The sequence below is a fragment of the Carcharodon carcharias genome, chromosome 31 (assembly GCF_017639515.1).
Source record: "Carcharodon carcharias isolate sCarCar2 chromosome 31, sCarCar2.pri, whole genome shotgun sequence".
NCBI lineage: Eukaryota > Metazoa > Chordata > Chondrichthyes > Lamniformes > Lamnidae > Carcharodon > Carcharodon carcharias.
The window spans coordinates 26,470,924-26,485,078 of record NC_054497.1 but is presented as its reverse complement, the minus strand read 5'-3'; the positions used below and the strand labels follow the sequence as shown (position 1 = coordinate 26,485,078).

Below are 14,155 nucleotides of genomic sequence, written 5' to 3'. Positions count from 1 at the left end.
AGGGTGTGGCATTGTATTAATGAGGGGGTACACTGCTACAGATAAAAGAAGTTGATTAGTAGAGTTCACCTTCACAACATTCTTTCTTACAATCTCGGAGATGTACTAAGGCCGGTTTCAAATAAAAGCTGAGAGCAAGTTGCCTGCTCTATCTTCTGAACTGGGAATCATGCATAACCTGGTTTGAGAGAAAAGAAAATACATTTTAAAGTGAAGTGATAAAATAGTGAGCCCATTGGCATAGCAGGCATGGCCATCATTAAAATAAGATGCAGCTTGATCCAATATTATCTTTAAAGTTTAGAAGGAGGCCATTCAGCCCATCAAGATAGGATGTGTGAAGTGATGTACCAGTGAAGGAGTTAATTCTGATTTGCTTTCTGTTTAATCAGTGCTCTGATTCAGCCTTCCCTCTGTTCAGCACAAGATGAGTCTGAAAAGTGAGTGTGCCTCCTTTCTGTGGCTAATATTCAGCCCCACTGAGAAAGGTCAGGCACCTCTTCCTCCAATAATACACTAGAATGAAAATGTGACTACTGAACAGAACACCCAAGCAGTATTCAATAAAGAAGAATGTTGGGAATCTAAGTGAAATGCAACATCAGTGCACTGAAGGGCTCTTTCATGCGGATTGAATACAACGTGCAGAATATTGACTGATTGAATTCAAATTCATTGAAGGATACCTCTGAATGTAAGTTGGATTCCACACCTTGGTCTCAAATTGTGATTATTATACTGAAATATATATATTTTATTCAACAAAGATACTAATTTGAGTTTTTATTTACAATTTAAATTGTTTTTTTTTTGAAAAAATCAGTTGTTTGAATGGGTAATTGCATGAGCAGTATATATCTATGTATATATGTGTGTGTAACTGTATGTATATGTGAATATCATTCTGTATGTTTCAATGTATAGGTATGTAAGCATATATGCTTGTAAATATGTATCATACAAGTCTGTATGTTTCAGTGTATATGTTTTCCATGCCCATATGTAGGAATATGTTTGTGTGTTGTCTATATCTATTTTTGTAGATGTACCTATATGTGTATGGTTTTAACTGTACCTATCTACTTGTGTGTGGCTATAAAAGCAAAACATATGTCTATGTATCTGGATATGGAGAGGGAGCTGGAAACAGATTCACATGAACAGTCAATAGAAAAAAAGATTAAAAATACATATATCGAATCAACATAGGTACCTCATTGTAAAAGATGTACAGGTAGGTGAAACCACTGATAGCAGTTAGGTAGCCAAAGTAATGTAATCCAATAATCAGACTAAGATCAGTAGCTGAATGTAAATCACATTAACAGATGGAGATAGGATTGTGGTGAGATTGAAGATGGAAAAATAAAATGAGGGATTGAAAAAAAAACAGCTCTTATTCAATTGAATACATCAGTATTTCTTACTGCAGTTTCCCCATTTAAAATTGTGGGTATGGGTATCTTATTTTTATTGTTCTATATGTTATGTAACAGAAAAATTTAAGTGAATTGTTGGAGCCCGAATATGAAGGAGGAGACTCGGGTTTCAGCATGGTGCGATTGTCTCTCACCAGAATAGCTGGAAAATATGATGTGAAATGCTGGACAAAGGTTGACTGAAGCCTGACAGTAAGCACTCAGCTCACCCTAACCGGCTACCGGTACACGACCTCATTTAGAAGTTCACCGTTAGCCAGCAGGATCAACTCAAAGCTGGGTGCGGGGGCTGGTGGTCTACATGTTCTGGACTAACTGTCCTCTGACAGGGTGGTGTTACACTAACATATGGCTGTTAATAATGAAACATTTAGTAGTGACCCTCTTTGACTTTAAAAATTCATCTCTGTTGAATGGTTCATTGTATCTGTAATTTCTGCTGATTTCATTATTATAAATGATTCTGCAGATTAACAGTATTAAAACGCGAGGAAAGGGAGGGGCAGAGAGGAAAATTATCAAGCAAAATCAGTAAGTGAGAAAAGGTGTTAGCGAAGCAAAGGGTTTCTTTATCAAACCAACTAACAATGTGCTTCAATTTAATTTGTTACCCTAGACTGCAGACAACTTTGTGTACATAATGCTTTTGTGTTAGCTCCCTGATGGAGTATGTTGTAAAATAGTTTTTGACAAATACACAGAACCTTAACATTTCCTTAAGGTGAAAGATTTCAATACCATAATTTAAGTTATAAATCCTGCAGAAGTAATAAATGCAGAGATGCTGTTGGAGCGTGCGGTTGTGATTTTCAATATTTCTTTCCCCATTTGTTTCCACCTGTTTCTCTCCTCTCCTGAAGGGGGATTAATTCTTCTTGGGTTACAATTCCACGGCATTGCATGGTTTCCAGCAATTTGCCATATTGGCCATGGTTTATGAGCGAGCCAGGGCATTGCATTTCAGAAGGCTGTTTAACTGGGGGAGGCATCACAGCTGAGCCTAATCTTATCCTTACTCAAAATCTGTGCACGTGCGCGCGCGCACATCCTTTCCAGTAGGGGTGCATTGATAATGGTAAGGTATGGGAATCTCAGCTGCTTTCTCCCCTTCTTGGTTTAATGATGATGAGCTAATTATAGAGGTATCCCAACTTGAAGTCAGCTTACTGAATATGGAGTGGGAATGAAACCTAACCCTCTGCTCTGCATGATTGAATATCATACTGAATGAGTTAATTTCTCACCGAAGCGTTGAAGGTTTTTTATTATTAAAAAACAGAAATGAATATGACTGGAAAAGAATCATTGTAAGATTGAGCTGATTGTCAATGCTTATTTTAATTCCACTGTTAAATGTTTTTTGCAGAATTTCATCAACATTTACTTGTTAAAGCCTCCTACCAGACAACAAGCTGCCAAAATGGCAGATGACTGGAAGGTCTCTGAAAATCTGGATTTTCTGCCTGCGAGCATCATTGTTCCAGTCATCTTTTCACTAATATTCCTACTTGGAACCGTAGGGAATGGGCTTGTTCTGGCAGTGTTACTGAGGAATGGACAGATGAGTTACAATACAACCAATCTCTTTATTTTAAACCTAAGCATAGCTGATCTGTTCTTTATTATCTTCTGTGTTCCCTTTCAAGCCACCATCTACACCCTGGACGGGTGGCTCTTTGGCTCATTCATTTGCAAAGTGGTCCACTTTTTCATATACCTCACCATGTATGCTAGCAGCTTCACATTGTCTGCTGTGTCTGTTGACAGGTAAGTCTGCTCCTAGTATTGTTTGTATCATGTGTATTGTAACATTTGTCAAGTCAGGTGTTCCAGGAAAGTACACTTGCAAAATAGCTGCATGTGGGTTCTTACCCCCACTGTTGCCTCCTAATCTCTGCCATTCTCTGATGCAGAGAATATGTTTTGACCTGTATAGGTGTCTAAAACTAGGTGGACAGGATAGTTATAAATAAATCCAATAAAGAATTAAGGAGGAATTTCTTTACTAGACAATGGTTCATAGGCAAAGTTTAGAAGTTGAGTAGAGTAATTGAAACATGGACCAGTAATTTCTTTCTCCTTCAAGTATTTATCTAATTCACATTTGAAAATTACTGATGTATCTGCCTCTACTGCCTTTTCAGGCAGTGCCTTCCAGATCATAATTCTATCTGTAAAATAAAATCTCAGCTTGCCCTCTGGTCCTTTTGCCAATTACCAGAAATGTTGTGGGTGAACATTTTGACTTTGAAGATTCTCACAGATCACAGTGAAATTCGTAATGGGGCTTTATCTATTCTATTTTGTGCAGACATAATCACAGTGTACAAATGTTAATAAGTTTATCTACAGTGTGAGTTCTCGGGGTTATCATCAGAAGTGGCAGCATTTTCAATTCTCCGGATTGTCATCTTTCACCTTTGTGGGATATCTTTAGAAACAAGGACTGTTTGTCACTGACCCAGAGGGTGGTATTGATTTAATTTTATTGTGTATTGCTGGTAGTTTCAGTCACAGCATTTAAATGACGATAACTGAGTGCAGTAAATTTTGGTGACATTACTTCTGATGACTTATGACTGATTCTCAAATGAGTGGCTTAAAGCAGAAAGATCTCACCAAATCTTCCATTAAGCATTCAGTGCTCAATTTTGGAGTTCCATTTAACAGTAAACTGCAGAGCTTTTTCAGTGGGAATGTGGGCACTGCCATATGATCATAGAATAAATGTTCAATATACTTTATCCAACAGGAACTGATGCTTCACACATCTCTGAATAGGTAAGTGTCAGAAGAGTATGTCAGAACACTCTGCCTGACCCCCCCCCCCCCCCCCCAGCCAACCTTCAACACTCTCGCCTCCTGGACACCACCCCCTCTTCCTCAGCCCTCTGCCCCTTCGATGCCCTGGGTAGTGAAAGCAAAAGAAAATTGACCAAACTATTTGGTTAGAAGTTCAAACTGAAATCTTGCTGTGGATATTAATAAGAAGCATATAGTTACATGAATGGCCAGATAAACTGTGGCTATAAGAGCAGGTCAGAGGCTGGGAATTCTGCGGAGAGTAACTCACCTCCTGACTCCCCAAAGCTTGTTCACCATCTACAAGGCACAAGTCAGGAGTGTGATGGAATACTCACCACTTGCCTGGATGAGTGCAGCTCCCACAACACTCAAGAAGCTCGACAGCATCCAGGTCAAAGCAGCCTGCTTGATTAGCACCCATCCTCCACCTTAAACGTTCACTCCCTTCATCACCAATCCACAGTGGCAGCAGTATGTACCATCTACAAGCACTGCAGCAACTCACCAAGGCTCCTTCCCTAGCACCTTCCAAACCCACGACCTCTACCACCCAGAAGGACAAGGACAGCAGACACATTGGAACATCACCACCTGGAAGTTCCCCTCCAAGTCATACACCATCCTGATTTGGAAATATATCGCTGTTCCTTCACTGTCATTGGGTCAAAATCCTGGAACTCCCTTCCTAACAGCACTGTGGGTGTACCTACACCACATGGACTGTTGCGGTTCAAGAAGGCAGCTCACCACCACCTTCTCAAGGGCAACTAGGGATGAGTAACAAATCACCACATCCCACAAGTACATTTTTTTTAAAGTAAGGATTTTGACCCTTATTACATAGGATATATGGCACAGAAACAGGCCAGTCCATGCTGATATTTATGTTTCATTTGAGCCATCTATATCTACCTTCGTAACCATCTATTCCTTGCTATCATATGTTAGTCTAATTTTCCCTTAAACGTATCTGTACTATTTGCTTTACCCACTCCCTGTGATAACGAGCTCCACGTTCCCACCACTCTTTGGGTAAAGAAGTTCCTTCTGAATTCCCAGTTGAATTTCTTAGTGACAGTCTTGATGGCTTCGATGCCCGTCCCCACAAGAAGAAACATTATTGTTAAATCCAATACTTGTATGTTGAAAGAATGAGCCTGCAGCCAGCCTGCAACTTAAGACAGGTTTACTTCCGAAGCCTGCAAAGAAAAGACACAGACGGGATTTTCTGGCCCCGCTCTAGCAGGACCTACCATGGGGAGGTGGCGAGCCAGCTAGAAGCCTGTTGACTTCCAGCAGGACCGGAAAATCTTGGTGAAGGGCGGGGCTGGATGATCCTGGATGGGGCTGGAAAATCCTGGCCGTGGACCCTTCCACATCCCCCCCACCCAGTACCCAGTGCAAATACCTTTTTACACTCTTGTAATGAAGCCCTAATACTAATTGGAGACAGCTGCCTCTGATTACCAACTTAAAGCATGTGCTCTGTTGCAGCACAATTCCAACATTAACAGATTCCCTTTTTTAAAAGGGAAAAATAACAAGTGCATTTTTTTTTCAGGCAAAAAAAAACTGAAGACAGAGAAATAAGTCACAAAATTCACATCCTGAATCATCCCTCTTCTAATACCCCCAATAATTTTTCACTGCAAGCGTTTCTTTTGGTGAAACAATCTGATAACTTTTGATGGATTGTATCAACCCATTAGAGCTTAGAGATTTCCTTTTTCTCCAGCATTTGTCTTAGACTTGGGCAGAATTTTCAGCTCAGCGGGCAGACGCATGCCAGATGCACTGTAAGGCTGGACAGGCAGCGAAAAATTGAAGTTAATTAATATTTTAATGGCCTTAATAGGAAGTGCACTTGAGCGTGAAATGACGTTCGGGTGAGTGTCCCGACGTCAAAGCGCAGTCGCGCGATGGTTCAGTCAGTGGGCGCGCGCATGGGAATCAGCAGCACCTCTGCTGACAATTAGAATGACTATTAAGGCCATTAAAATATTAATTAATTCAATTTTTCACTGCCTGTGCAGCCTTACAGTTGGAGGGCAGGTAAAAAGGTCAAGCGGCCTTTGCACTTTTTAGGAACCAAGTGATCTCCTCTACATTAGAGAGACCAAACGCAGACAGGGTGACTGCTTTGCGGAACACCTTCAGTTTATCGGCAAGAATGGCTCAAAGCTTCCTGTTGCTTGCTATTTCATCACACCATCCTGACCTCATGCCCGCCTGTCCATCCTTGGCCTGCTGCAATGTTCCAGTGAAGCCCAAAGTAAATTGGAGGAACAACACCTCTTCTTCTGATTAGGCACTTTACAGCATCCTGGACTTAACACTGAGTTCAACAACTTCAGACAATGAACTCTATCCTCTATCTCTACCCCTTTTTTAATATTTATTTTTATCTACATCATATCAACAATTTCCAGTTCCCTGGCCCTAACTGCCTCCTCTTCAGTTTCTTCTGCCACTTATCAAAGTCCATACTATACTCTTCCATTGACTGATCGTCTGTTTTCTTTAGTCTTTCAAAAGTTGACCATATTTCATATGCTTCCAACAACTCACCTTTTTTAAAATGCTTAGCCAAAAATTGTAATAGGACGGTTAATTCATTTTCAGTATCCAAATCAACCATGTCCAATTCTGAAAATACTTTACTCCTAATCTTAAATTTTTTTGCAGATAATGACAAAACCAAAGCCACACTTTGCATCCTCCAGGTTAACGAGATATCACATGTCCACATTTCAACTTCATTTTTCCATTGCTGATATGGTTCCGCCTCTGAAAAAAACCAGTGGGTGGCCAAAGCCTGAGATTTTGCACCACCATTGCATCCCTCTATCATTCTGTAATTGAGGTTGTCAGGAGCAGTATGCTTCTTTTACTCTCAGAGGGTAAAGATAAAAAACTTCTTATTCAACAACCATTCACCGGAGCTTAATATTCATCCTCTGCTACCATATTAAATCCAATATATGTATGTTGAGGAAAGAACGAGTCTGAAGCCAGCCTGTACCTTAAGACAGGTTTATTTCCAAACCTGCAGAGTAAAGACACAGACTCTTCAAATTCCCCCCTACACCCAGTGTGAATACCTTTTTATACTCTTGTAATGAAGCCCTAATACTCCCCCAAATGGGGACAGCTGCTCTTGATTACCAACTTAAAGCATGTGCTTTATTGCAGCACAATTCCAACATAAACAATTATCTCCTGTATCCCTTTCCATAATTTTAAAGATTTCTATGAGGTCACGCCTCAGCCTTCCTTCTTCAAGAGAAAAGTGACCATGCCTATCAATCGTTTCCTGATATGCATACCCACGCATCTCTGGTCATTGTCGGCTGCCCCTTAATTCAAGGATGACGTCAACTCTGGGTGCGAGTCCATGGGTCTTCATGTGACTGAACAGGCCGATTCTCAACCCGGGGATCTTTGGATACATGGCGCAGGACATCCAGTGAGGTAGCGGGTTCTGCAGTGCAGGATTTGCTTCCATTTCTTTCCTTCTCTGCTGCCGCTCAGCTTTGTGACTCGAAGCTTGATGGACAAGTTGTCATCATTTTGAATGATATGGTAGCAACCTCCTCCCAGTCATTGAGATCGATGCCGCTGCCCTTATATTCTAAATGTATTCATGCATTTTAATCTAAATAACTAATGGAGGAATATCAAATGTATGTTTTGTTACTAACACCTTCTAGAATCTCTTCAACTTTGCAGAGTTTTTAAAGATTGCTTTGGTTTAGTTTTATTTTGGTTTGCCCTCCCAAGGCAAATAGAATTTATAGCACCGAAATAAGTCATACAGGTAGACTCCAGCTGGAGTATTGCGTCCAATTCTGGGCACCACACTTGAGTAAGGATGTTGAGACCTTGGAGAGGGTTCAAGGGAAATTCGTCAAAATGGCACCAGGGATGAGGAACATCAGTTACGTGAAGAGATTAAAGTAACTGGCATTGTTCTGCTAAGAGCAGGGAAGGTGAAGAAAGGATTTAATTGAGGTGTCCAAAATGATAAAGGACCTTCATCACCTAAATAAGGAGAAACTGTTTCCACTGGCAGGAGGGTCAATAACCGTAGGTCACAAACTTAAAGCAATTAGCAAGAGAACCAGGGGTGAAATGAGAATATTTGAGGCAGTGATTTGTTTGATCTGGAATGTACTGCCTGAATGAGTGGTGGAAGCAGATAATCAGCATTAATAAAGATTATTTAGGGAATGCTGCGCAGCACCTGACTACAATACTGATATGTGGGAAATGGTCTCCACTATTACACATGATTACAGCTTTCTAACAGCGAATTCATACAAATCCAATTTGTTAATGTTCCTTGGACATAATTTCACAACTGGGACTCTCCATGAACCACTGATACACTGGCATATAGTTGGCAAAAGAATAGGTGGTGAACTGGGGTGTCTTTTTTCACTCAACAAGTTGCGATGATCTGAAATGCACTGCCTGGCCACTGGAAGCAGATTCAATTGAATCTTTGAGTAAATAGATAAGGGGGATTTACAATTTACAGTAAAGTGAAAGGAGAGTGGGGTTAATCAGATATCTTTTTGAAAAATGTGGACTGAAGCACAATGAGCCAAATGAGCTCCTGTACTACAGTGAGACTGAGTTATGAGCGGGGTAGATATCCAGGCTTCCCTGAATGCTCTGGAGTTTTGACTCTACAGAGCACATCTCTTTTCCAGCAGGTTCTATGTTCAAAAGCCAGTCTGACTGGCAGACTTGGCTCCCTGCCTGACAAGGAATACTCCAACAGAGGCTGCAGCTTGCCCAGAAGCATGCAGGGAGCCTGCAGTTTGGTGAGGGATAGCATTGGAGAGGGAAGAGGGTCTGGATCCTGTCAGGACTGCCATCTTGTTGGCTGTGATCCTAGAGTGGGTCCAGACCCTAGAATGGGTTCCAGACCTGGAGGGAGTTTAGATCCTCGAGTGGGTTCCAGATACTGGGGTGGGTTCCAGATCCTGGAGCGGGTTACAATACTGGAGTGGATACCGAATCTGGAGTGGATTCAGATCCTGAAGAGGGTTCAGACCCTGAGTGGGTTCCAGATCCTGGAGTGGGTTCCAGATCCTGAATGGGTTCCATATCTTGGAGTGGATACCGATCCTGGAGTGGGTTCCATATCCTGGAGTGGGTACCGATCCTGGAGTGGATTTCAGATCCTGGAGTGGGTTTTAGACCCTGGGTCTGAATTTTTCCCTTGGCAGGCGCCTTTGACTGAACATCATCCTGGTCTCCAGCCATCCATCCAGTCGGGCTGGAACACTGAATAGTCTTGGCAGCCAGGAGTGTCTAAGGATATAAGTGTCATGGGACCTGCCAGGGTACCTTGCACAGACTTGCAGAATCTGCGTCCTGGTCACAAACTTTCTGGATGTTCATAGAGTGGAATCCCTTCCTGTTGACAAAGGCACTCGGCTCACCGGCTGGCGCCTTGATGGCCACGCGTGTGCAGTCAATTGCACCCCTGATGCGGGGGATCCCAGCAATTGTTGCAAAGCCTCTGGCTCGCTCAGCCTGGCTGGCCTCGTCCATACAGAAATTACTAAATGTCGTTACCCTCCTGAACAGAGCTTCTGTGACCGGCTTGACGCTACTGTGGATAGCTGATTGGGAGACTCCACACAGATCCCCCACTGACCCCTGGAAAGAGCCAGAGGGGTGGAAGTTGAGGCCACTGTAACCTTCAGTGCCACTGGCATGGGGTTTCCACCCACACAGTTGGAGATCACCTCAAGGCCTATCATCTGACAAATGGAGGCCACAGTCTCCCTTGAGAGACGGAGACCCTTTCGGCATTGCATCGTGAACATAGTGAGGTAGCTGCATCGCCACTTGTAAACCCTGGCAGCAGGATAGTGGTGTCGTCTGCAGAACCTTCTGCCTTGGGCTACCTGCTGGCCCTGGACCCCTTGCGCTTGCACCTCTTCTTCCACAGGTCACTCCCCTGGAAGCTGCATTGGGACTCCTGGCCTCCTCTCCTTTCTGCCCCTCTCTTCCTCTTCAGAGGAGGTGCCTGCAGCACAATCCCCGTTACCAGGGTGATAGAAGGCTGCCTGATACCTGGAAGGGTCAACATGGTCAAAATCCTCCAGGGGCCTTGGAGACTCCAAGGAGTCCTGAAATGAAGCCTGGAAATGCTAACAATGAAGCTCAGGGCTGACAATGGCACTCACAATGGCAATGTTGCTGACCTTTTCAATCCTGCTCTTGGATGAGGTTTTGCAAAATGTGGGCTGCCCTATTTGCCCATGCAACGAGTACGAAATCACATGGGCAACGAAAATATGGATTAGTTAGCTTTTTAATGGTCTTAAGTCGCCTTTTAATTGATGGTGTGTGCAGCTCTGACACCCGCGCACAACCACCGACCTGAAGATTGAGCATGTGCGGAATGATGTCGGGACGCTTGCCTGATGTCTTCTGGTGCTATATTATGCCTGGTCAGGTCAGGCTCGTGCCAGCCCGTGAGATGTGAAATTCTGCCCCTGGAATTGGTTCAGATCCTGGAGTGCGTACCGATCCAGGGGTTGGTTCCAGATCCTGGAGTTGGATCCAGATCCTGGAGTTGGTTCTAGATCCTGGAGTGAGTTCAGATCCTGGAGTGGGTTAAGAACCTGGAGTAGGTTCAGAACCTGGAGTGGGTTCCAGATCCTGGAGTAATTTCAGATCCTGGAGTGGGTTCAGATCCTGTCATGGGTTCCAGATCCTGGAGTGGGTTCCAGATCCTGGAGCGGGTTCAGTCCCTGGAGTGGGTTCAGATCCTGAAAGTTTTCCTTAAAGCTTGTAAATGGTTCAAATAATTGATGGAATAAAATGAAAGGCTGGTGAAGCAATAATGATATTGTCAAATCCCTGGTTTCTTTTTGTAGATATCTTGCCATACGATACCCCTTGAAATCCCGAGATCTCCGCACAACACGAAATGCCACAGCTGCCATTGCTGTAATCTGGGCATTGGCAATCATCTTGGCTGGACCATATTTGAGTTACTACCAGATTGTGAGTTACAGGGGAATACCCATCTGTCTGCCAATCTGGGAAGACAAAAAGAGAAAAATAATGGACGTTTCCTCTTTTGTTTTTGGCTTCTTAATCCCAGTTACAATTCTGAGTCTTGCCTACACCAGAACAATCAAGTACCTGTGGACTTCAGTGGATCCCATTGAAACCATTTCAGAATCTAAGAAAGCCAAGCGAAAAGTGACCAAAATGATTATCATTGTTGCTGTGCTTTTTTGCCTCTGCTGGTTGCCCCACCACGTGGTTATCATGTGTTTCTGGTTTGGTTATTTCCCATTTAATAAGGCAACCTATGCCTTCAGGCTTGTCTCACACTGCTTGTCCTATGCCAACTCCTGCCTCAACCCCATTGTGTATGCTTTGATATCGAAGCATTTTCGCAAGAGATTCAAACAAGTCTTCACTTGTCACCTGAAGAAGCAAACAGCCAATAAAGTCCACGTTGTCCATGTGGCCAATATTGTGACTGGGTTCCAGGCTGTAACAACGGAAACTTCCCAGTTCAATGAGGAAAACTGCAAAGTCGCACGGCCAGCCCGGGTGGAAAGCAACATGGGACATAACAAGCCAGGAGTTGCTCTGAGACAGGGGGTTCGACATTATCCCTAAGTTAACAAATGTGCAGAGGCTTTGTTCTGATTGTATTTAAGAACATTCAAAAAACTGAAACATTCAAAGATTCACTTGGGTGGAGTTTAGTGTAACGTGAGTTGGTCATTTGTCATTTGTTTTTGATGGAACCAACTGAAGCAAGCTTGTTACAATGATTGAAAAGTACTTCTGACATTTTCAGAAACTGTTGCAACCTTGGGTCATCTAAGCTGAAAAGCCGATTAAATTTCTCACCCACAAATAATTGGACACTTGTGATGGTATTTTGTGTGCATGAGTGTTAATAATGTAGATACCAAAGTACCTTTACGCTAATTAGCTTGTTGTTTGTGACTGTTAATCACTTTAGCATTTCCACTAATACATCACTGCCAGAGACTCTGAACTTCCTGATTCTTCAACCTGCTTCATAAAGCGATAATCCATGCTTTGTTCTGAGTTCATTGCCTGTCAGGCAGTTTGGTATAGTTTTGTGAAGTAGCATTTTTGAAAATAGAATTGATTTATTCCAATTTAGTGTTTTAAAAATAAATGTTTCAATTTTTAATTACCAAAATGCTATTCAGTTCTGACAGGCACAAGGAAATGTTAATTTTGCCTTTTTTTTAGAATTTTAACATAAGCTTATTCCCACTGTGGGCTGTCATAATGTTGCTACCTCCCTGCCGAAGTGATGCCTTGGAAAGATTACTAGACTTTATTTCTACCTTTTGAAAGGTGGTTTCATGGTGTGACATCTGTAAAGAAAGCTTTAGACTCTGGTGAAAATGTAAAAATAAATAAAACTCAATACTCTGTGACTGGTATTCCTGTGTTTATAGTAGTGGTTGTGACTTGTGCACAAATCCAGGCTGGCACTCCAGTACAGTACTGAGGGAGTGCTGCACTGTCAGAAATGATGCCTTTCGGATAAGATCTTAAACCGAGACCCTGCCTGCTCTCTCAGGTTGAAGTGAAGAAGAGCAGGGGAGCTCTCCCCGGTACAATTAATTCCTCATCACCAAACATCACTGAGGCAGATTATCTGATCATTAACACTTTGCAATAATGACTACACTTCAAAAATAATTAATTGGCTGTGAAGCCCTTTGGGATGCCCTGAGGTCGTGATAGCTGCTATATAAAGCAAGTCTTTTGTGTGTGTGTTTGTGCATTATGTGTGTGTCGTCCATCTTTGTGCATGTGATGTGTAAGAACATAAGAACTAGGAATAGGAGTAGGCCATTCAGCCCCTCGAGCCTGCTCCGCCATTCAATAAGATCATGGGGCTGATCTTCTTGTGTTTCGATTTCCACATTCCCATCTACCCCCAATAAGCAGTGATACCATGCCTAACAAGAATATATCTACCTCCGCCTTAAAAATATTCAGTGACCCCGCCTCCACCACCTTCTGAGGCAAAGAACTCCAAAGTCGCACAACCCTCTGAGAGTAAAAAAAAATTCCCCTCATCTCTGTCCTAAAAGAGCAAGCCCTAATTTTAAAACAGTGCCCACTAGTGTGGACTCACCCACAAGATCCTTTTCACGTCCACCTTGTCAAGGCCGTTCAGGATCTTTTATACTTCAATCAAATCTCCCCTCACTCTTCTAAACTCCAGTGGAAAGAAGCCCAGTCTGTCCAACCTTTCCTCATAACACAACCGGCTCATTCCAGGTATCAATCTAGTAAATCACCTCCGAACTGCCTCCAATGCATTTGCATCCTTCCTTAAATAAGGAGACCAAAACTGCACACAGTATTTGAGGTGCAGTCTCCCCAATGCCCTGTATAACTAAAGCATAACGCCCTTACTTTTATGTTCAATCCCTCTTGTAATAAAGGATAGCATTCCATTAACCTTCTTAATTACTTACTATACCTGCATACTAACTTCTTGTGACTCGTGCTAGAACACCTAGGTCCCTCTGCACCTCAGAATTATGCAGCCATTCTCCATTTAAGTAATACTCTGCATTTTGTTCTTTCTGCCAAACTGAACAACTTCATATTTTCTCACATTAAACTCCGTTTGCTCATTCAACCTATCTACATCCATCTGCAACCTCCTCATGTCCTCTTCAGAACACACTTTCCTACCTATCTTTGTGTCATCTGCAAATTTAGCTACCATGTCTTCACTCCACTCATCTAAGTATGTGTCTGTTTGAGTGTGTGTTTGTGTAATTGTGTGTGTGTATGTATCTGTGTGTGTGTCTGTGTGAGTATATGTATCTGTGTGTGTGATCTGTCTAAGTGTATACATG

At 42.5% G+C, this 14,155-nt stretch overlaps 1 protein-coding gene across 1 annotated transcript; it reads left to right on the top strand.

The window, feature by feature from the left end:
- The first annotated feature begins 2,521 nt into the window (after positions 1-2,521).
- LOC121271603 (galanin receptor 2b-like) lies at positions 2,522-11,906 on the top strand. The gene is made up of 3 exons (XM_041177639.1): positions 2,522-2,562; positions 2,907-3,206; positions 11,147-11,906. The coding sequence occupies exons 1-3, from the start codon at positions 2,522-2,524 to the stop codon at positions 11,904-11,906; spliced, it is 1,101 nt and encodes a 366-aa protein (XP_041033573.1).
- Positions 11,907-14,155: the final 2,249 nt, after the last annotated feature.

Coding starts and splice junctions, on each gene's coding strand:
- LOC121271603 (XM_041177639.1), top strand. CDS start 2,522: ATGGGAATCTCAGCTGCTTTCTCCCCTTCTTGGTTTAATGA. Junction 2,563..2,906: donor TCCCCTTCTTGGTTTAATGA/TGATGAGCTAAT, acceptor TTTTCTGCCTGC/GAGCATCATTGTTCCAGTCA. Junction 3,207..11,146: donor TCTGCTGTGTCTGTTGACAG/GTAAGTCTGCTC, acceptor TTCTTTTTGTAG/ATATCTTGCCATACGATACC.